Below are 21,032 nucleotides of genomic sequence, written 5' to 3' on the forward strand. Positions count from 1 at the left end.
TCAGCGGGAGCACCGGGGGCAGCAGACTCGGCAGGAGCACCAGGAGCGGCAGACTCGGCAGGAGCACCAGGAGCGGCGGGCTGGGCAGGAGCACCGGGGGCAGCAGACTCAGCGGGAGCTCCGGGAGCAACAGACTGGATAGGGCCACCAGGCTGAACAGCAGGAGCAGTTGTGTGAACGGCGGGTGGGATAACGTGTGTAGGTTTAGGGGCTTCAGATTCGCAGGTGGTAATGGTCACCGTGTGCTCGGCTTGCTTTTCCCAGGCACTAGCAGTACCGGCCGCGATGGCCAAAGCAGTGACAACGTGGTTGGAGAAGTGCATTGTGTTTGATTGAACAGGAAAAAAGGGGGTATCGAAAATCAGAGGAGGTGCTGTTAATTTGGAAGAAGAAGGGCAAGAAAGAGACAGAGGAGAATGTGTAAAAGTGTCAATTAAAAGTGTATACAATGCAAGTGATGAACTGAGGACTGATGGTGAGAAGGACTAGGCAGAGTATCTGGGGATTCTTATAGTTTTCCCAGGGCTACGGATCCGGGATGATGGAAAAGAAAGAGCCTTCCCATCTGCTCTGTCGACGAGGCGAATGCCTGGAACCGGCGTGCGCCATATTGCATAGTGCCCTTGAATCAATGGATGCTGCATGCGGAGAGAACACAAGATGTGTCTCCTTAGGGTGCTCTATGTTGTTTAAACACCGGATATAGTGGGTCAGAATTAGCAAGAATTACTGCCCAGCGCGAACATGGGGCTTGCTGTGCCACGTGATATCATGTTCTCGGTTCCATGGTCCTGGAAAAGGCAATTGTCGTCAGCAGATTACCGAAAACGGAAACCACGATGCTCAACAAGGGATGGGACTCAAGCATTCCTGTCAAAGGAATAGGGAAGGTGGGGCCCGCAGAGACCACAAAGCATTGTGCTTTACAACCAATCCATTTATAGCATTGCAGCAGAGAGAAACGAAGCCGGAAGCATCCACTGTTCCCAATGTTGGTTGAATACCGTTTGACAGAATCTCCGCTTGACAAAATATAAGTGTGGTTTATATTGATCGACCGAACTGTTCGTTCTCAGGAATTGGGTCTTTCTAAGTCCGTACGAAGGTCTCATTCAACAATTCTAGAATATATGAGAAATTCGTGTACAAATGGTCTAAGGGGACAAGGGCGTGCACGGTTAGTGCGGTCATCAGTATCCCTGCCTTAGAAGAGACATTAAGCGTTTTGCCACATGAGTTAAAAATATGCATAGAAAAATGTATACTAGCGCGGGTAGTGTAACGGTTATCATCCTTGCCTTCCAAGCAAGGGACCCGGGTTCGACTCCCGGCCCGCGCAGACATTTGCTCTCTTTTTTTTTTAATTTTTTTCTTGGACTTCTAAGATGATCGGTGTCGGAATGAAACAAGGTATTGACAGGCAGAATAGGAGCCGCCAAAGTCACCGCCCTCAACCATCTCATCAGCCTACTTACTTACTTCTTACCTAAATGTGTTTTTAGAGAGTATCTCCTAGGGAGCCAGAGAATGAAGCAACGAGTTTGATTGCTGCCCGAAAACATCAGAGCCCTAGTAGCGGTTTTCAGTATCGAAATACAATGAATCGGAGCGAAGCATATATTATATTGGTGTGGAGTTAGTATGGGTTGTGGGAATCACCATGAGACAAAGCAGTGACATTGTGTCATGGTCATGGAAGTGGATTGAAGTATGATGGTTATTATTGTCACTATGTAGTAGACAGTATGCGGATCAGGAAATGGGGATCCGGGAGCGGTAGTGAAGGCGGTGCAAGCTGGTTGGCAATAACAGGTAAGAACAGCAGAAAAAGTGATGACACTGAGTATTGTTTAGCTGTTTAATTAGTTTTCCTGTCAAGTGTCTAATAACCTGGTAAACCATACACAGGATAGGTCAGATCCACACTCAGTTAAGGTGGCGATAGCTAATGGAACTATATCCGAGTCCCCAGAAAGGGCGCTGCACGAGCTTATTGTATCTCTAATATAGATAGGAGTACTCCATATCAGGTTTCCCGGGGTTGGGTCATCCGCATTCAAGCTGATAACTAGTCCTAGAACCGCCAATAATATATTACCAGGGCCCTTTCCATTCTCTGCGCAATTTAGGAAGTAAAAGCAATGATAAAGCTAGTACAAAAAAAGAGAAAGCAAATGTCTGCGCGGGCCGGGAGTCGAACCCGGGTCCCTTGCTTGGAAGGCAAGGATGATAACCGTTACACTACCCGCGCCATGAACGATATTTTCGTACCTTAAAATACATAATACAAAACCACAAAATTAACAAAATCCTACCAAGACACTACCATGAATACTCTGCTACATTACGTGGGAGAGGAAATGGCGTACTCCAATGTTATATAGCAGTTAACCCTTCTTTGTATAAAGGGGATACCAGATTCTTGATAATCTGTTGATCTCTTCTCACTGATATAATTGTTCATACCCGATGGCGAGATAACCCTTAGCCTATTGTTATTTAAAGCTTCCAGTTCACTGCTTCATTTCCTGCGAGATTCCAGCCAATATATTCCTCTTGTCTTACTAGCAAGTATGCTAACTTGTGGAGCACCTCCAAATGGGCATCATGTATTAAGCGAGCGTTTGTATGACTTTTGGACTGGGTATAGCCAACGTCTCCAACAACAAGTACACTTTCTTAAAAGTACACCTTCTTGGAGTCAAATATAGTGACTCATGATACGGTCTATAGCACCAGGCTTCTTTGCCCCTTCTAACCGACCAATTCTGGAAGTTGTTACAGTTCTTTGCGTCGTTCACCTACAGTACGGATCTGCGATCCCGGTAATGTGATTCAGTATTCCTTCCAGGAACACTACACTGTAATGTCTCAGGAGCATCACGTCCTGGACAATATATAGGCACATCCTCGCGTATACTCTTAAACTAGGCTCTAGTATCCATTCCGGAAGATAGACCATCCGTTCCTAGAACTCGAAGCTCAATATTTCGAAGAGTTAACTTCACGTAAATAAGTATAAATCAAGCCTAGCTCAGGGACGATACTACGGTGTTTCAACTAGACTATATTTGCCTAGTTGTTGACGAGGTTTACCGGTGGACACGTAGTACTGAATACCAACATTCAAATAGTGATTGTTACTGTCTCCCAAGTACTCGCTACGAGGTACATACATACCGACTAGTCCCGGCCTGGTGACCTCGCCATGGATCGTTAATATGCAATATCCGTCTTCCCGTACTCCCTACGCCGTCGCTCCCTGGGAAAAACCAGATAACCATGAACTGGACAGGCGGCCGCCTCCCCCGACATTCTGCCTCAAGTGGCCCACAGCCCAAGTACAAAAGACAAGGAATTGGGAAGTCAAGATTGGATGCATCTCAAGGTCCCCGACAAGTTACTCTATTCGACAAGGTTTCGCAATCTAAGAAGCTAGACTCCGATGGAAATACACTCAACAGGCATCAACAGGTAGGAGTATATCACCGTGGAGGAAAGTGCGTTGTCTCTCTATACTCCCATGCTAATCTTATATAGCCTCCCATTCCGCCACCTTTATCTTCGAACCAAGCAACCGCTCGTGTAGAGCACATAAAACGCCACCTCCTAGAGAAGACCGACTGGGCTGCCGTCTCAGCTGCCCGTCCACTTAAGATCAGCTTCCCGTCACCAGAAGAGCTAGCTCAGTTTGGGAAAAGACGGAAGCGGACCGAAGGAGGCTGAAGGAATCCGAGAACGAAGTGTCGCGGGTAGAGGGTCCGCTCTTTCGACGAGATTTCCGGAAAGGTGCGACACCGTCGACGATAGAGACTATTAAGGATCTGGAGATAAGGATAAATGGGGAAAGAGCGGGCGTTGGTCGTGGGTCTGCGGTCGAGGATGTCCTGCAGAACAACGTATCCTCGCAACCGATGCTGTTGGACGGTGAAGAGACTATATCTCGAGAATTGTCTGGGACACCGATGTTATCAGATGGGATGAGCGAGGTATTGCCTTCTAGTGAATGTTTGTCTGTTATTCCGGATTATCATTCTAGTCGGACGTCGCTGCTCTCATCGACGCCTAATATTCGGACCTCGCAATCGATGTATCTCAGGGTTTCGGTCCGACGATTGACCATTCTTGAAATAAGTGTTGTTCAATGAATAACGAGGTTTTTCATTTCGTTTCCCTGTGATAAGATTATGTATTTTATGCACATAGATACTTCCGCGGGGGTAACCTATCGCAATCTCTCTCTAAAGAGCCATATAGAAGCCAATAAACCATTACCCACTCACTACTATCTCATTATCTCGGCCTCTTCCCAGAAATCTAATTTTTCTCCTGCCACCTATGTCCACATCCCAGACAATGATAAAAAGCAGTATTTCCCTGGAATGCACTCCACAACTGCACCTGAGAATACACGACGTCCCTCCCAAAACACTTGGCACACTCGACCTGGATTTTAGGCCCAGGGCTCACTGTCTCCTTCGAAACCTTCTGTGTGTACGACTTGAGCTTTTTCTGTAGCGTCGAGGGAAAACTCTCCGATGTGGTGGTCTGGGTTCGCGAGAATGCTTCATCTATTATTGGGTGGTCAGTTAGAGAGATATCATTTGTGAATGAAGACAAGTAGATAGAAATGTAGGAGAATGAGTTGAAATACTTACTTTTTGCAGTTTGACCGCATCGTTCGCAGCGGAGGGTTTCTTCGGGGGAAATATCAAAGAGAGTGCCGCAGGCTGGGCAGAACTGGACTGCCATCTCTTTCTGGTTGGTGGGTTGGTTCTTGGTGTTGTATAGCCTTGGGTGATTCTAAAGAAAGATCAGGCTGGGTAAGCCATGTGTGAGTTATGCATACTTGCATGCGTAGCTTGTGTTGTCACTTGTGGCAGAATGGCCAAGTACAGAGAGACTGAGGGTTTGGACAAGGCTTCAGTCTTTTCTACTATTGTAAGTTGTATATCGTTTAAGGTAGTCTCATATCACATCTTATAATACTAGTAAATCTGTTATACAGCCACTCCCTGAAATGTGAAAGGCATATAGTATCTATTCAGATCACACAAATGATAGTTTATATTAATGGAGTAATACTAACAATGGACAGCATAACTCTATTCTATACTACAACGATATCTTGATTAATAAACTATAGGCTCAATGTTAAGATACTTTTTCTCTTAGAAAACGAAGAAACCGAGTTTTCCCAAGAACACCAACTAGCCGAATATCCCAGCAGCCACCAAGAAAAATTTACCCGTTTTATCTCTCTAAGGCCAATGGGCAAATGCTTGTTCTCCTTTACGCTCCGAAGTGCCGAAGGCCGGCGTTTATTATAATTGTGATCCCTGCACTTGTTTCCAAATGCGTCCGGAGACCGCCTCTAAGAGCCTCCAGTATATGGTTTTCGGTCACTATACAGCCTGATGGTGCGCAGCCTCGCCTCAATTTCTCTCATGGTAAACCGGCACCGTACCCGACGACACAGTATCGGAAGACCAGAAAAATGGTATAAAGGATGGGTTTATCTACCGTTTCTTTGGGACTACTCAGCTTCTGGCTTCGGGTATTCGATACACTTGATTGATTCACTTTCAATAGTATCCCCATATCTAGCTCTCCACGCTTACCTCGAACATTCCGTGTTTGATTTTATACATGACTGTGGGCACCAGGAGCCTGGAGGGAAACGTTGCGCTCGGTACTTTCCACACGCAGTGCGATGTAGTGAATACGTGGATTTAATCTCTATAGTCACTGGCTCTGGTCGCGGCATTGGGGCAGCGATAGCTATCCGACTAGCCCAGCATAGCGCAGATTTTGTGGACCAAATCCGCGGTCACGGCGGATGTTTCAAAGGAAGAAGACCTCAAGGTGCTCTTTGAGCGCATGGTCTCGGAATTCGATTGGCTGGATATTGTCATGAGCAATGTCGGTATTGAGCATTTTGGTCCCTTCCTGATATCACGGAAGCTCAAATCGACAAGGCGCTCGCCTTGAATGTCGAGGGTCAATTCTTCGTTGCTCAACAAGCCTAACACACATTTGACAGATAGCGGTCGTCTGAACTTGACGTCCTCTATCTCGGCCCAGATGGTTCGTCTATGAATAACTATGTACGTTGATATGCTTGCTAGAGCTGTGAGGGCTGACGTTTTTTAAACAGGGAGTGCCCATCACGCGGTCTTTGCCCTTTCCAAAGCCGTTGTTTAGGGCATGACAAAATGCTTGGCGCATGACTTTGGCCCACGGAATATCACGGGCAATTGTATTGCTCGTGGGCGTGTTAGATCGGATATATGGGATGAGGCTGCTACCAAATACTTCCCGGACAGTGACAAGATGACCGCGCAGGACGTCGAAGCTGCAATTGCCAAGTCTTCCCCCGTTTAATAGGGTGGAAGTTCCGGAGGACATTGCCGGAGATATTGCCCTTATCGCTAGTGTAGCCTCAATCGCTGACTGGTCAGACCCTTTTCGTTTGGTGGAGGTGCTTGGATGGCCTAGGTGCCAACCCTGTACGCGGTCGATGCTAGTATGGCGGATTCAACATCCCCACGCTCTGTTGCTCAATGTTGGTTAATGGCTTTTTCAGTTGACTTTATCAATCTTTATCAGAAGGCAAAGTGGATGGGAGTTCTTTTGGATGTAGCGATGTAGATTCGGACAATAATGAATCGGCTACTACTTAGAGGTTGAAAAGAGCTATCTGGACACTGAGAGAAAGAGCAAAGGGCGGTACGCTAATAAATGTTGTTATATGGTATTCCTTTAGCGTCACGGTTGCGCAACGTATATTGAGGACGAGGGCCTTAGGTGCGGCAAGAACACTACTAGTAGGATTGAATTTGGATTTCTCAGATGCACTGAGGCAAGGGCATGCCCAGAATGAGCGCCATCCTCACTGTTGAAGATATTGATAGACATCGATACCACATTGTCAGAAAGGTCTCACCCGGTACGGAAATCCCGAACCTTGTCAACATTCAGGCCCCTGCTTTAGCCCTAAGGATAGATCCGCATTAGTTGGGGTCTAGGTATGTTCCTAGCACTCAGGAACCTCGAGTTATATGGACGACATTCGACTAATCGTGGGGATGACGCGTTGACCATTACCAAGTAGTTATCAACCCCCTGCACCGATTTCATTATTACATTACTTGTCTCTCCCCTCAACTCCTCGTTGCTTCGTTTTATGCTCCTCACCCGAAAAGCAACAACCAATATAAACCAACGAAATACCCAATCATCCGAAAGGCAGTGCCCCCGGCAATGTCTACTACGTCGTTCCTTGCTATGACCACATCTCGATCCTATACTATTTCACCGCAGCATTTCCATGTGCATCACTGAGTGACACCATGCCAACAGCATTAAGCGCAGTCCTCAGGACCGGGTACGCTATATCATACCTAGTGCTCATATTAATGAACCCCAAATTTTGCCTTGAGCGTAACAAGCTTGATGAGAACGGGAAACCTATAAAATTACGATGCCCGTTGTTTGGGCTTGAGGCCACCGAAGTGGATTTGGAGGGAATTAGGAATGGCTTGCATGATGCGGAGGATGGCTGTACAGATCCGAAACTCCACGATTGGTATCGGTATGGGTTTGGTTTGCTCTGGGTTTGAATGGTCGAATTGGATTTGGATTGCGTTGGTGGGATTGTCAATAATCTGGCATGTATGTGATTGAGGTTGCGTGTGATATGTGACTACTAGGTAGATGTGGGATGTTTCCTGGGAAGTGTTTTCGATGAGTATGATAGCTTCACATTGCCCTAAAGGAGGGCTAGGTTACACTACGTACAAGGTATGTACTACTCGAGGGTTTGCCTTTTGGTTTTTTTTATTTCCATTATGTGTTTCTATTTCTACAACATGCTGAACGCTGTATTGTTCGATGGAAAAGAACGAATAATATACTAATGGCCTTGAATTACTATAGTAATGCTAGACTGTTAGGTGCTATTCCGAGAAGTCATATCCCTGTGAATAGTCAGTTGACTGGACCGAGGTCATCTAATCAATCTTATCTTACCATTATATCCATACCTAGTTCCTGGGGCGACTCTTCGTCCCACGGACAAATATAACTAGTCTACTGATACTCTTTTTCCTAAAGGGAACCTCCAAATCTTAATCAGAATCATACAAAGGGGTATATAAGAAACTAAAATCAACCAAAACCCACTCCCAATCAATACCCAACCTGCTGGACTAAAGCCCTCTCAAAATCAACATCAGCATCAACGTCAACCTCCACAGGGCCAAAGAACTCCCTAAAAACCCCAACCAAAACCTCCTCAGTCAACTGCATATGTCTTCCAGGAACAGACCTGAAAAGCAGCTTCCCCTCCTCATCCAACCCCTTCAAGCCAATCCAATCCTCCTGATAAATATCCCTCTCCTGCAACTGCACCACATCTCCCGTCTCCCCATCCACCTCCCCAAACCACGCACTCTCCTTCGGATGCACCATCTGATCCTCCTCAAACAGATACATCGCAAACTGATTCAACCGCCCTAGATTCTCCTTGTAGGTCTCATTCTTCACCTCCCGCTCATTATTCACATCGGCCAGGAAATTGCTGTTGGCGAGATACTCGTCCAGCTCGGCCGGGTCGCGGAAGTACTGCGCGGGGACGAACTTGCCCTGGACGAAGGCGGACCAGCGGCCCGCGCGGAGGAGGGCCTCAGCGCCGCGGCAGATCCAGTCGCTCCAGGAGCATTCTTGGAATTCCGCGATGCCGTTATGTTGGCTGCCGAAGGTGACGAGGTTGTGGACGGGCGGAGCGTTGCAGCGTTCGATGTAGCCGCGGAGGAATTGGCCGCCTTGGGAGAAACCGAGGGCGTTGATGGCCGGGGCGGTGCTGAGGATGCGGTCTGAGGCTAGTTGCGCGCAGACGGAGGCGACCTGCTCGCTCACGTTGCCGAGGAAGGTGGCTTGGCGGTCACCGGAACCGGTGTCAGAGAGGTGGATGAGGTGGACGTAGGTGCCTGGGTTGGTTTGTTCGGCCAGGGCCGCGATGGATTGGAGGCCTTCGCGTTGGAAGTCGTCGCCTAGACCGTGCCAGATTACTAGAGGGAGGGGGCTGTGGTCGGTGGTTTTAGGGTGGAGGGGGATGGCGGTTGTGAGGAGTGGGAGGGTGAGGAGAGTGAGGATGTGCATTTTGGCGGGGTTGTCTAGGTTGGGATTGATTTGATGAGTGAGTTGAAGGTTGAAAGGATGGTTGTGGTTGGTATAGAAATCAGCTGTTGTGGTCACGAGTTCCGACCATGTGATTTATCATATATATGAAATATCACGACTGACAATAACCCTGGCTGAAATTGATAAAAGCGTTTATATAGACTAATCAATTAGATACTACAATAGCTATATTTTATATATTACTATTATAGGTATAATGCGCCGTATACTAGTAGTGTGGTGGGGTGAATGTCCCCCTTTTCTGTCATGTGATCCTAAGAGACGCGTATATTAGATAGCTGGTTGCCGTAGGACGGAATAATGGAGACAATTAAACTGACTGTTTCGATAATTGTGGCCTATTCACGATTGCCCTGGATAACTCTGCGTGGTCGCTCACTGCGATCAACAGCAGTAGTAACTTTTGAAGTAGAGCAGAGTATTGCAAAGCCAGTATTATCAAAGTTCCGGATATCATTTTCTGATATGAATCTATACGAGACACGTGATCGCTCTAGTGGCTTGGCCGGATCACCAACTCTCCAGCCCCTGAAGGCTTTACCCATTAGGAGGAAGAGGAGAAGAAGAAGCAGTCAAGATAGTTGATATAGTCGTCCATAGAATTGAGATCTATCGGAATGGCATCCGGTCCTCAGTAGGCTACGTACGTGTAGCTGATACAGCATCATCCTGCCCATCTTTCCCCTGAGATCACAACATTTTCAAATATACCGTTGTTCTTGGATAGCTATATATACAGCCTGGAACTATGGTATTATAACTTTTGGATCTTCCTGCTCTGCACGTTAATATCTCATTCGTCTTGTATATCGTGTACAGAACTCAGGACGTCGCTAGTAAGAGAATAAGCCTAACTTAATTAACACAAAAGATACCTGTAGCTTTAGAGTGAGATCGGATTTTTTTCTTGTATATGCGGATATAGCCATCTGTATTCGATTTCTTGAGAAAGCGGCATTTTATATTGTAGTGGAGAAGAAAAGACGCCCTGAATGGTGTTCGATGGTAGGAGTAGAGAGAACCTGCCGGGTCGGCCGTGGATTATATACTGTTCGCAACATGGGTCGAGGACGTCTACCCTCGTCGATTCGTCTGGCTGTACCAGCATAGCAGTTACAACCTTGACGACGAGGTGGGGATTGTGTATAGTCCATAATGCGGTGAAAGCCAACTGTCGCTAACCAATAATAGATACGATCAAGAACAATCATTGGCAGGCGTTTATAGCCACACTGATGACCAATACAGGATGTGTACACACGGATAGGGATTTAAACCTTTAGAAGTCATCCTTCCATCTATCTCGATATGATAAGAGGAAGGAAAGATAGCAACAACTCGCCATCTCGCGATAACCTGGGAAGGGCCTCCAGACCCTATATCACCATGGATTATGCGACCCTACACCAAGGCAGATGTAGAAAAGGCTGTATCCGCAATGCAGCGGCTTGTGGCAGCCATAGAATCCAGACTACCTGTCCACCCCTCTCCCTCGTTGAACCCATGGTCTGACCTCGAGGCGGCCGCGCGGCCCATATACCTTCTAATACATTCATTTACGAGTTTTGAGAAGGAAACTCAACCATACAGATTCCCTTCCATTATCTTGCGCCTGGGATCCGGCTGCCTAGCCCTGCTGAATTTAGTAAACAACCGTTCCTCCCCTCAGACTGACTGAAGGACCAGGACTATCCTCTCCACTCCTCACTACTATTATTTTGTACGGACAGCGTGAGAGCCACACGTCGCAATGTTTCTCTCGTCCCAGAATCACCAAGGATTTCAACTATCCCGGCGGGCTTGTATATGTCATCTATGTACTATCCCTCCAACCGCGAGTTTTCTAATGGTTGTTACCTGCTTCTACCTTTTAGTATCGGCGAATATGGATGGGCATGTACAAGTGACAATCAGCAGATGGGCGTGGCCCCGTGGGATGATGTACCGGAATCGAAAGGCACGCATGATGATCTTTACCAGCCTAGATATAATGGCTTCATGGGTCTGCGGGATGTACAGCTACACAAGGTACTACGAAATTGGGCATCAAACATCGAAGATGGTCACTGGGAGGTGGGTAAAGATGGCGTAATTGGTGGAATCGAAAGGTTCGAGGAAGCAGATACTGAGGAATACTGGGAGAAGTACTGGGTGCCACCGAGTTGGTAAGAGTTGGTTATACTTGTTGAATACTCGCACAGACTCTGCGTTTTGGTGCGTGGTATTCCGGAGGGAAATGGATAATCTTGCTGGTATTGGTGGGAGAATTGAAGTTATTCGGTCTATCGTATACATTAAAAGCTTTAATAGTCTTGTTTCAAGACTGTGTCAGAATTTAACCAAACTAAAATAGATTCTAAAATAGATTCTAAAATATATATAAAGTTATATCTATTCACCAGGCCTGTATCAGACACTGGGTAATTTCATGGGGATATTTAATAATGGCTAACTCTAGTCGGGGTTTGATTCTCCAGACGTGATATACATGCATATGGAAGATATATTGCCATACTAGGCTTTTTCACAGAGACAGTCGGAGACTATCTAGTAATTGACTTATATATAAATGTAGCAGAAGATACATAACTCATCGATCGAAAATGTCCCACTAGCATATCCTGACATATCAGAAAGTTATTACGGGTCATAGGGTGGCGCAGTCTTGGCATGATTAGATACGAGATCCTTCAACTTTGATCACTTCGATGAAACTCTGCCTTCCGCTTCCTTTGCCCAAGAGATGCAGATATCATCACCAATATGGGCAATACTGGACTTCCGAGCAAGGACTGCCACACTTGTCGCCGTCGTCGGGTGAAGGTAGGTTCCTAACTGATCATGACGATGTCGCGTCACTAATATATACCGCGAGTGTGACCTCGGTCGCCCCGGCTGTTTACGATGCGAGAAGATCGGCCAAGACTGCCCGGGCTATAGAGACTTGGGTAGGGTGGGTTCCAGCTTCCGGATCGTAACCCCAGAATCCTACCCGCATCGAAAGAGACAGAACAGCCGCCGGCGGCTAAAGCAGAACCGTGAACAAGAAGCGCGGTATCTTTGTCAATTCGTTGGAGCGAGGCAACCGTCACTTCCATATGCGCTGACTGAACAGTGGGAGGCACATGTCAAACCTCTTGTCATCAGCCAATTTACGATTGTGACATCGCAGGGAGCTCGTGTATACGGCTCGGTCGATTTCCTGCCGCAACTACTTGAGCACGCTGATACTAAATCCACACTGTATACAGCGTGCAGTGCTATCGCCTCCGCCTACTTTACCAACCGGGCACGTTCTGATAGCATTGGCTTTGGCCATCGAAAACTCTATGGGAAGGTCTTGCGATCTCTGTCCAATGATGTCGCAAATGTAGAGATGCAAAAGCAAGACTCAACGCTGGCGACGATGTGGCTGTTGTGTTTGTATGAGGTAGGTTGCTTTTATCGCCCACGCCGCTGTTGTAGAACTAAGGCGTCTCCATGCGTATAGCTCATAGCCGGGACACCGGCCCAAGAATCCAAGCTGGAACCTCAGGGCTGGGAAGTGCATAGCAAAGCAATGATCGGGCTCTTGCGATTGCGAGGCCAGAACCAGTTCCAAACCTCGACAGGACGTCTGCTTTTCCAGCTAGCGTACCAAAGCATTGTAGGTTTCCTGATATGCTGGCTGAAGCCCCCGTCAATTCTGACATTCTATGGTACAGCAAATACAGGCGATGCAAACAGGCCGGAGGCCGCCACCGGAAGCAATCGCATGGTTGCATTCAATGCAGACATCCCCGATGGCGAAAGAGATGATGTTTCTGCCGGCATTTTTGTACAGTGACTTGGCTTCGCGAATCTACAGTACAATCCGGGATCTGATCGACCAAGGCTCACACGAAAAGATGCTCTTAGGCGTAAACGACATAGTCATGGCCTGCAAAAATCTGGAATCGTCGATAAGTGCAGTGATCACACAAGACCTAGCCTCACAATCACAACCAGGCCCATCCGACGACCTGACGACAGGAAGAAGTGCCAAATGGTTGATGAACAAGCATGCTGCGAAATATCTCGATGCATGCCTCTTCAAAGTTCATCAAGGAATTTTAGACTTGCTGTCCGAGACACTAAAAGCTAATCCAACACCGAAGGAGCACGATGAACTCCTGTGTCTACGTGAATCCAGCATTAAGCGTTTGCAGGACATTGCGGACCATATCCTAGTGTCTCTCCCTCAACTTATGCCGGCCAAAGCGGCCAGCGCTGACAAACAGGGTCAAAACATTCCGACATGGGGACACGCATTAAAACTACTATGGCCCTTGCGTCTAATTTCGTCCTCCGCCGTTGTGTACGAAGAACAGCGTGCTGCTGCGGACCTGGGTCTACTTCGAATGGGCCACGAGGCTGGCATCATGCAGGCATTGGGGGCATAATATTACAAATAATGAACGAAGAGCGTGGACAAAATACGGGCTATTTAAGATCGCTTCCGGAATATGCAACTACATAAAGAGATTGAATTGAGCGATACCAATAGCACCAATAACAATACAGCTTTAGCTCTCAACAGCGATGATCGTTTACATGCAAACAAACCCCGTCATTCTCATCGGGAAACAACGTACCCACAAATCGTAGCCACTAAGAGGAATGCGAAGTTTGGTTCTCAAAAACCTCGTCCAACCAGTTCAGAGTAGCTAGTGCCATCTGAGACTCAGCCCCAATGGCACAATGCTCTCCCGCACCCACATTAGTCTTGAAAAGATGGTAATGTGCCTTGTCGCCAAGCATACGCGCCATCATCTCTGGTTGACCGGGCGCAAGACCGTCATCCTCACCCGACGCAACAAACACCGGACAAGTGATGTTGTCCAGCACCGCCTGGCTGACAGCCGCCTGTCCCATTTTATTAAGCCATTCGAACGGGCTAGTGGTATCAAAAGCCCACAGCCCCTGTTCCAGGCTCCACTTGAACTGCGACATACCTGGCAGCTTGTATGCCGCCCAGATGGCCGCATCGAACGCCGTCGCGTTGCCACTTTGATACACTTGACGTATCTGTGGTGTAAACTTCTGCAAGATTGACTCCCGAAGATCAAGCCAACCATCCAGTGCAATGACAGCAGCCAAACGGTGTTCACGGGAGGCTGCCAAAGGGGCTAACTGGCCACCATACGAGACGCCCTCGAGCGCGATCCGGTCAATGTCAACATCGTCACGATCCTTTAACCAGTCAATGATGGGGGTGATGACACTCCACCAGTCGGGGATGAAGCCGATGCTTTGTTCACGACGCACTTGTGGCTGTCCGGGCCCCTCGTACGTGACCAAGTTCCACCCGCGCGCGAGGATCTCCTGCCCCTGTGCATGGTATAGATCTTGCTGGGCTCCGTCGTATCCGGTTCCAACCACGACCGTGGGGACTCGTTTCCCTTTACCGCCCGTCACGTTGGCATGTGACGGTTTCGGGGCTGGATAGAAGTACACGGGGATCTTGAACCGGCCCCCGTCGAGCTCCACCTTCTGTGGCGGCTCAGGCAGCAGCTTCATTGCGGTGTCATAATTGTCCAGCATGGCGGACCAAAGAGTGAGAATTCGGGGATCGGAGGCGTTTCCATGAAGGAAGAAGTCCGCTGCACGATAGTATGTCGCAGCACGGAGATGCGCCTGGCGAGCAGAGACGGGAAACCTCGTGGCATCCACAGAGGTAGCCTGGTGGGCTATTTGGTCCGCCAGGAACTTGAACTCTGTATAAAAGCTTTCGTAGTCTCCTGGTATAATTTGGGAGGCTGCGCGAAGGACTTCGCCAGTAGATGCACCGCCGCCATTGCTGAAAGAGAGAAAGGTCTCAAGGGCGAAGGCAAATTCAGGGTCACTGCTCAGTTGATGTATCGAAGTGGTGGAGTTGGTGATGGTGACGTTGGGGATTGATGCATTTGCTGTCTGTTATTGGTGTCAGCGACTGATATCCAAACGAAGTATTAAAGGCTGAAGCATACCACTAAGATGAACAGCGTCCCAACGCAGAGCGATAGCTGGAGAAGCATTGTGATGAAACCTTTTTTTTTTTTTTTCCTTGAAAAAAAAAAAAAAGAAAAAGAAAATAGAATGCGGGATATTAGATTTCAAGTTTGATGCTTCGATGTTGGTATAGGTGGGTGTGAAAATAATGGCAAGTTAATGGAGGAATACCGTCAGTTTATATACTTGAGAATGAGGGTTCAGGCTGCTTTGTTTTGGCCGTTGGCTTTCACAACCATGACCATATTGGGTAATTCCTTTGCAAGTGTATCCATGGCTCCATTGGGATCAAGGATACGAGTTCTATCAGCCTGAATCGCGGCGTCGACATCTTACTTGCCGGTTGTGGCAAGCTATTCGAGATGACGATGGTCGACCCATCAGCCATGGACCCACAGCGAATAAGCAACGCCGATCGCTACCTTTCATAGTAATTCCATTCGAGCCTAGTGTCTTTGGGAATAATGGATACATCTGGCACCAAAATTAGACTTCCACTGCATATTGCAAATAAAATATTGTCCCTACTATTCCTCATATTATGGTCGCAATGCGCAGTATACTAGCCCTGTGAAGGTCTTTCTACCTCTAGGGCTGACAGCGCCTTCCACTAGGTTTTCTATTAAGGAAAAAGACCCACTACAATCAACTCTGGTTGGAGTCGATCCTCCAGGCACGATATATACATATAGTGGCGCAGCTTTCCGGGAACATCGGAAACTTACCAGCCCTAGACCGTGACTAGACAGCTCAATGTCATTACTTCCCCATCCCCTTTTATTATTATCTATTTCCATTTATCCTCTTGCTCGCTTGACGCATACGATCCTTTTCTAAAGTGGCATTATTCTACGAGCTTGTTTTCCTACTGTGTATCATCGAGGGTCAGACTGTTTGATTGTATAGTGACCTCTCTGCCTGTCACCCGGGACGATATTTTAGGGCTAGATTAAGTCACTAGCACGTAGTCTAATAGATCTAGATATTCTTATTGTTGAACAGTCTCATCTTAGCTGCTGAGATGAAGGACTAAATCAAATAGGTTGGGTGTACATCAAGCTGTCGACTTCGATATGCTTTGTACTTTTACGGAAAGCGATTTACAACGGGAGTCTGTATGTACTTTGACTTTGATTTTGGAAACCCCAAGAAACGCACTGATGATGCGCTGGCTCGATCGATGATCTGGCAGCTTGCTACCCAAGACTCAGATGCAAGCAAAGTTGAAGAGTATTGAAGGTTATGGTCATTGACCAGTAGGACTCACGCTCGTTAATACAGCTTGAGTTCGGGTTGTTGAAGGGGTCATCACGGCGTGGTGCTGTGGATGGTATCGAGTCAAGGTTATGAGCAGATCGTGAGGTTGTTGATCGACAAACGTACGGATATACCTGCCGCCTTTGTTGATCTCACCATTCAATAGGTTACGGAGAAGAAATAGCACAATATCGTGTAGCTGATGCTCCAACGCTTGAGGTGAGTCTTGGCTGTATATGTCCGCTATCGGGCAGAGGAGTCCCTAATACGTTCTCGACTTCTTCAATGCTGGGGGCGAACTACCGGGACGGATTGACTCATCAACAAGTTTAGCTTGAATAGTTATTTTACCTACGCCGGTCACTCGATCGGGTGCTTTTTTGGCCATCATCCGACGAGAGAACACTTTTGATCCGGGGGTTCGGGTACTTATAGGGTGCATGGGCTCTGGTGGTTGCATTGTTCTGTGTGCCGTTTTCCTGCCTGGTCCTATGATCTCCGAGGCGACCAAAGAGCAGCAGAGCGACTCTGGCGAGGAGGCCTAGGTGATGATGATCTGGATTGCTGTGGGTTCCACCACGCTTTGAGCAAGGAAATTAGTCCATGATATTGCCAAGTATGTTCTGTACGTATCAAAGTGGAAAGCAAAGCGAGTGTTATAATTATCAGGAAAAGTCCATCGGAAGTCCACCGATCCCTTTCCACTGGATAAATACAAAACGTAATTCCCAGCCTCGTAATGTAAGCCATACTAAAATCTTACACCAACATCACCCAACCTGCATCCTAAGGTTGCCCCTGCAGGGTCCCAACCTCGGCCGAATAGGGCATAGGGCGTCAAGCACCGGACCCTTTCCCACAGACTAAGACTCCCCGACGCCCTCGATAACCACCCGATACGCTGAATTCCTTCCATAATATACCTTCACACAGCCTAGGGAAGCCCCGTAAGATCCAAATCCTAATCTCATCCTAACCTCTCTAAAAAATGTCCGTCCCCCCTATCCTGCGACTGCTGGGTCGCCACCATCCACATCACCCAGCAATCCGAAGCGCCCTTCAAGACCGACCCTGAGGCCCAAATCCAACAGCCTACGCTCCTCAGTGACAAGCTCTCCCTCAGCACTACTCTCGTGCAGCACTGGGAGTTCATGAACGGGTGTCCGCATCCCAAGACCCGTCTGACGCCTCAGCTGCTGCGCATCGTGGCCGAGGGCAATCAATCGTGTGCTGAAGCTATTGAGACGACTGTGGATTGCGGTGGGGCCCTGCCCGTGAGTGACTCCGGGGCATCTACTACAATTACCGAGGAGGGATCGCGTGCGGATCCAAGCTTCGTGGGCAGGCAGGCTGGAGCTGGACGATGAGGAGGAGATGGCCATTGTCGCGCAGGAGGCACTCCGGTACGCAGTGATTCGACTGGGGGCTACGTTGTAAAATATTGAGGAGGAAACGCAACAGGGCGGGCTATGGGCGGAACAGGGCCTGCGGGATGGAGAGGTGAAGGGGCTCATCGGGAGGCTGTTTCGGTTGCTGGGGAAGGTGAATGCGGGTGGGGGTTTGACGACCACAGCGAACCGCAGGGCATGGTGCTGTCCACCACGCCCGGCAGCAGCATCAACGCCAGCCATCCCACAAGTGCCAGCTCTATATCCGGGGCTAAGGCCACGCCTCTGAGTAGCGTGTCCAGTCCGCCCGTGTTCCTCATCCTAACCGTAACCACAGGCATCTGGGCCCAGAAAGAAAGCCTAGCCCTAGGGCCCGGAATAAGTACCAGTATCCCATCCATAGACCCCTGGTCCTTCCAGACACCAGCAGACAGAGAAACCATCCAGCCAGACTCAGTCCAAACCGATAAACCAACCACATTCCCTGAGTCCATCCCCCATCACTGGGACTCGTCAACAGACTGCTGCTACGTCGCCATCTTCAAGGGAACCACCGCCCTCGAACAGTACCTATCCGGTCGCCACGCCAGTTGACCTCGTTCTCGAAACAGAGCGCGACCTCCACGCCCTCCACCAATGCCTCTCCGCCTGCCATGGCCATGCCATGCACTCCCAGTCTTGCTAATCTACCGAGCGCCGGCATGCTCTCCTTCACTCTCTTGGCTGAGCGCGTTGTAGGCATGCTCGAAGAGACCTTCCGCTTCGCAGCCGAAGCAGCGACAACCCCCAGTCCCGTCGAGAGCCCCTGGGCCAAGCGCTACCGGCAACGCTTGCGAGACTTGAGCGTTTGTTCCGTGGCTTGTTGGCGTTGCCCTGTGTTTTCCCAATTCCGGCGGGGTGTATTGATGGCGGGTTGGTGAGCATGTGGTGGAGGCGCTGGTTAAGACAAGAGCTATGAAGAGGATACTGCAGCTACGAGTTTGTAGAGTAAGGGGATCGTTGGATGGTTTGAAACGCCCGTCGCGGCAGGGGAGGGGGATATCGGGCGGCGGACCGTTGGATTGGGGTGGGAGTTCGGGATTCTGGATGATGCTGCTGGTCAGTTGCTGGGAATTTGGTTAGGAGGTTGGAGGCTTTGCAGGGTGGTTTGACGTTGAAGAGGGTTGATTTTTAAATGCTTTGGTTAGTTGTATATATTTATGAAGTGTCTAGGATATTAACGTGGGTCTAGGAGGTAAGGGTGTGGCAGGGACAAACTTGAGACTCTTGAGGTTACTGAAGAATAAGGAATTCTTGAAAGGAGGAAGCGTAGTTATTCTATAAAGTGATCTAGTCTTTCTTATGAATCTTCTCAAAAGTCTAGCAGTGGTATCTATTGCACCTAGGGAAGTATAGAGTTATTGTTGATAAGACTGTTGGAAAAATCCACGTTTTTGCGGGTATCAAAATTAAGGATATCGCTTTGGCATTCAAAATGAGCAATCTATATCCTGCATCCACTATGAGGAGAAAACATATAATCATAGTCATAAATATAGAACAATCAAAGGATGCACGCTACCTAGTGGAGACTCTACCCCGCTATCATCAATTGCACAGCCTTGTTAAACAACACCAACTTCACCTCCTACCTTTTGTTGTCCAGCTGGCTTAGTGGGCTTAATCTAAATGTAAACTGTATTCTTAGCATTTGTCTTCACCATGGATATTGGAGTTTCCTCTCAGCATTTGCCAGACTGCAGCACATGCATGGACTTGAAATACTCAACTGAAATGGCTAAAAAGAACGAGATGTACGGGACAAAGACGGACTACAGAGTATATTGTGGATTTAGCGACTAGCATCCTCTGCTCCCGCTTGCGTGAAATGTGCCATATTATTCGAGGGCATGACTTTGGCCATGTCCATGGAAAGTATTGACCGTAAGGCTCAAAATATTCAAATCACGGCTTGTATCGATCGTCGAATCACAATCGAGCAAGGACATACAAGTAGAAATAAGGTTGAATTTTTCACTCTCCAGGGTGAGTAGAATACTAAGTTAGATGTCTCTATAGACAAGAGGCTAAGTCATGTCATCCAGAAACCCCGGGGACAATAAAACCAACTGCGCTATTTCCCAAGCGATGCCCCCTTGCCCCGAAAATGAACAGCAAGCTAGCAGCCCAGCGAGCAAAGCCTTGGCTGCAGGAATGTTTGTCTTCTCATAAACTGTGTTTACGGGCCAAAGGTCCTATCTACCCAAACGCGTTATTCGGTTGACTTCCCGCGACTCTAGTCCACGGCTTCATATATCTTATCTGGACAGTAACGACTATCTTGCGCTGAGCCATTGTTGGGGAACTGGAGAGCCGTTCACGACAACATCGCAAAGCCTTTCTTCTCATACTTGTGGTGTACCATGGGATAAGACACCTGACACGATCAAAGATACCATGCTCCTGACTCTAGATCTCGGCGTGGAGTTCATCTGGATAGACGCATTGTGTATTGATCAGGATGACGCCAACGATCGGAAGGACCAAGCAAGCAAAATGGGGGAGATATATGAAAATGCACTACTGACACTGAGCGCAAGTGCATCCGAAAACATTCGCACTGGGCTCTTCCATAGCGCAGCCCAAAATACAAACTGAGCCACCATCTCCCATCGCTGGTTGATATAGACCTGTATGTGCGGCAACCGTGTAAAGAAACCCATCATATCCTGTCCGACAGAGGCTCCGATACTATCAGATTTTCCCAGCCAGACAACCTTGCGGGATTTCCCATCCTCTCCAGAGGTTGGACATTTCAAGAGCGAATTCTATCTCGACGAGTGCTGCACTTGGGAGCCGGAAGAGCTGGTTTGGGAGTGCCTTGATGCTGCCCAGTGCGAGTGCGGATTCCAAATAGTACCACCGGACTCTGGACGCGATGATATGCGCGCAAGAAAAAATCATCGATGATCGATTCCATAGCGTTTCCAGCGTAGGAGCAGAGTTGACGTGGAGTCATCCACAGTGGGAATGGCAATTACCCATCGTCGATTATTCGACCCGAAAGTTCATAAAGCACACAGACCGGCTGGTTGCACTCGAGTCTACTGCAAACAAATTTACTCGACTTGATATGGGTCCTTACCACTATGGGCTGTGGCAGATAACTTCTCTCTTCAGTTAGAGTGGGTTGCT

At 48.2% G+C, this 21,032-nt stretch overlaps 10 protein-coding genes and 2 non-coding genes across 12 annotated transcripts; 6 read left to right on the top strand and 6 right to left on the bottom strand.

Moving 5' to 3' along the window:
• Nucleotides 1–13: 13 nt before the first annotated feature.
• On the bottom strand, nt 14–323 carry BDW43DRAFT_317302 (uncharacterized protein; the record flags this gene model as incomplete). The annotated part of the gene is made up of 1 exon (XM_032048510.1): nt 14–323. A coding segment is annotated over one exon (310 nt), but the record flags the coding sequence as incomplete, so codon positions are not given.
• A 944-nt stretch (nt 324–1,267) lies between these two features.
• On the top strand, nt 1,268–1,339 carry BDW43DRAFT_t239. The gene has a single exon. It is a non-coding gene; the product is annotated as a tRNA-Gly (tRNA).
• Nucleotides 1,340–2,179: 840 nt separating this feature from the next.
• BDW43DRAFT_t240 lies at nt 2,180–2,251 on the bottom strand. Its single transcript has one exon. It is a non-coding gene; the product is annotated as a tRNA-Gly (tRNA).
• A 1,031-nt stretch (nt 2,252–3,282) lies between these two features.
• On the top strand, nt 3,283–3,726 carry BDW43DRAFT_317303 (uncharacterized protein; the record flags this gene model as incomplete). The annotated part of the gene is made up of 2 exons (XM_032048511.1): nt 3,283–3,474; nt 3,541–3,726. The coding sequence occupies 2 exons, from the start codon at nt 3,283–3,285 to the stop codon at nt 3,724–3,726; spliced, it is 378 nt and encodes a 125-aa protein (XP_031893764.1).
• Nucleotides 3,727–4,317: 591 nt separating this feature from the next.
• Nucleotides 4,318–4,752, bottom strand: BDW43DRAFT_304987 (uncharacterized protein; the record flags this gene model as incomplete). The annotated part of the gene is made up of 2 exons (XM_032045713.1): nt 4,318–4,571; nt 4,659–4,752. The coding sequence occupies 2 exons, from the start codon at nt 4,750–4,752 to the stop codon at nt 4,318–4,320; spliced, it is 348 nt and encodes a 115-aa protein (XP_031893765.1).
• Nucleotides 4,753–7,865: 3,113 nt separating this feature from the next.
• On the bottom strand, nt 7,866–9,302 carry BDW43DRAFT_295351 (palmitoyl-protein thioesterase family protein). The gene has a single exon (XM_032044051.1). It carries the CDS (start codon nt 9,160–9,162, stop codon nt 8,191–8,193), a length of 972 nt encoding a protein of 323 aa, XP_031893766.1. The 5' UTR covers nt 9,163–9,302; the 3' UTR covers nt 7,866–8,190.
• Nucleotides 9,303–11,019: 1,717 nt separating this feature from the next.
• BDW43DRAFT_317305 (uncharacterized protein) lies at nt 11,020–11,373 on the top strand (the record flags this gene model as incomplete). The annotated part of the gene is made up of 1 exon (XM_032048512.1): nt 11,020–11,373. The coding sequence occupies one exon, from the start codon at nt 11,020–11,022 to the stop codon at nt 11,371–11,373; it is 354 nt and encodes a 117-aa protein (XP_031893767.1).
• A 594-nt stretch (nt 11,374–11,967) lies between these two features.
• Nucleotides 11,968–13,625, top strand: BDW43DRAFT_317306 (Zn(II)2Cys6 transcription factor; the record flags this gene model as incomplete). Its single annotated transcript, XM_032048513.1, has 4 exons — nt 11,968–12,027; nt 12,080–12,634; nt 12,695–12,850; nt 12,909–13,625. 4 exons carry the CDS (start codon nt 11,968–11,970, stop codon nt 13,623–13,625), a joined length of 1,488 nt encoding a protein of 495 aa, XP_031893768.1.
• A 104-nt stretch (nt 13,626–13,729) lies between these two features.
• On the bottom strand, nt 13,730–15,243 carry BDW43DRAFT_28912 (alpha/beta hydrolase family protein). The gene is made up of 2 exons (XM_032043363.1): nt 15,192–15,243; nt 13,730–15,135 (listed from the first exon to the last, which is right to left on the bottom strand). Exons 1-2 carry the CDS (start codon nt 15,237–15,239, stop codon nt 13,834–13,836), a joined length of 1,350 nt encoding a protein of 449 aa, XP_031893769.1. The 5' UTR covers nt 15,240–15,243; the 3' UTR covers nt 13,730–13,833.
• Nucleotides 15,244–15,251: 8 nt separating this feature from the next.
• Nucleotides 15,252–15,530, top strand: BDW43DRAFT_295361 (uncharacterized protein; the record flags this gene model as incomplete). Its single annotated transcript, XM_032044052.1, has 1 exon — nt 15,252–15,530. The coding sequence occupies exon 1, from the start codon at nt 15,373–15,375 to the stop codon at nt 15,526–15,528; it is 156 nt and encodes a 51-aa protein (XP_031893770.1). The 5' UTR covers nt 15,252–15,372.
• Nucleotides 15,531–18,025: 2,495 nt separating this feature from the next.
• BDW43DRAFT_295363 (uncharacterized protein) lies at nt 18,026–18,354 on the bottom strand (the record flags this gene model as incomplete). Its single annotated transcript, XM_032044053.1, has 1 exon — nt 18,026–18,354. A coding segment is annotated over exon 1 (160 nt), but the record flags the coding sequence as incomplete, so codon positions are not given.
• Nucleotides 18,355–18,511: 157 nt separating this feature from the next.
• On the top strand, nt 18,512–20,495 carry BDW43DRAFT_317310 (uncharacterized protein; the record flags this gene model as incomplete). Its single annotated transcript, XM_032048514.1, has 3 exons — nt 18,512–18,703; nt 18,845–18,956; nt 20,290–20,495. The coding sequence occupies 3 exons, from the start codon at nt 18,512–18,514 to the stop codon at nt 20,493–20,495; spliced, it is 510 nt and encodes a 169-aa protein (XP_031893772.1).
• Nucleotides 20,496–21,032: the final 537 nt, after the last annotated feature.

This window comes from Aspergillus alliaceus (genome assembly GCF_009176365.1).
Source record: "Aspergillus alliaceus strain CBS 536.65 unplaced genomic scaffold BDW43scaffold_113, whole genome shotgun sequence".
Classification (NCBI taxonomy): domain Eukaryota; kingdom Fungi; phylum Ascomycota; class Eurotiomycetes; order Eurotiales; family Aspergillaceae; genus Aspergillus; species Aspergillus alliaceus.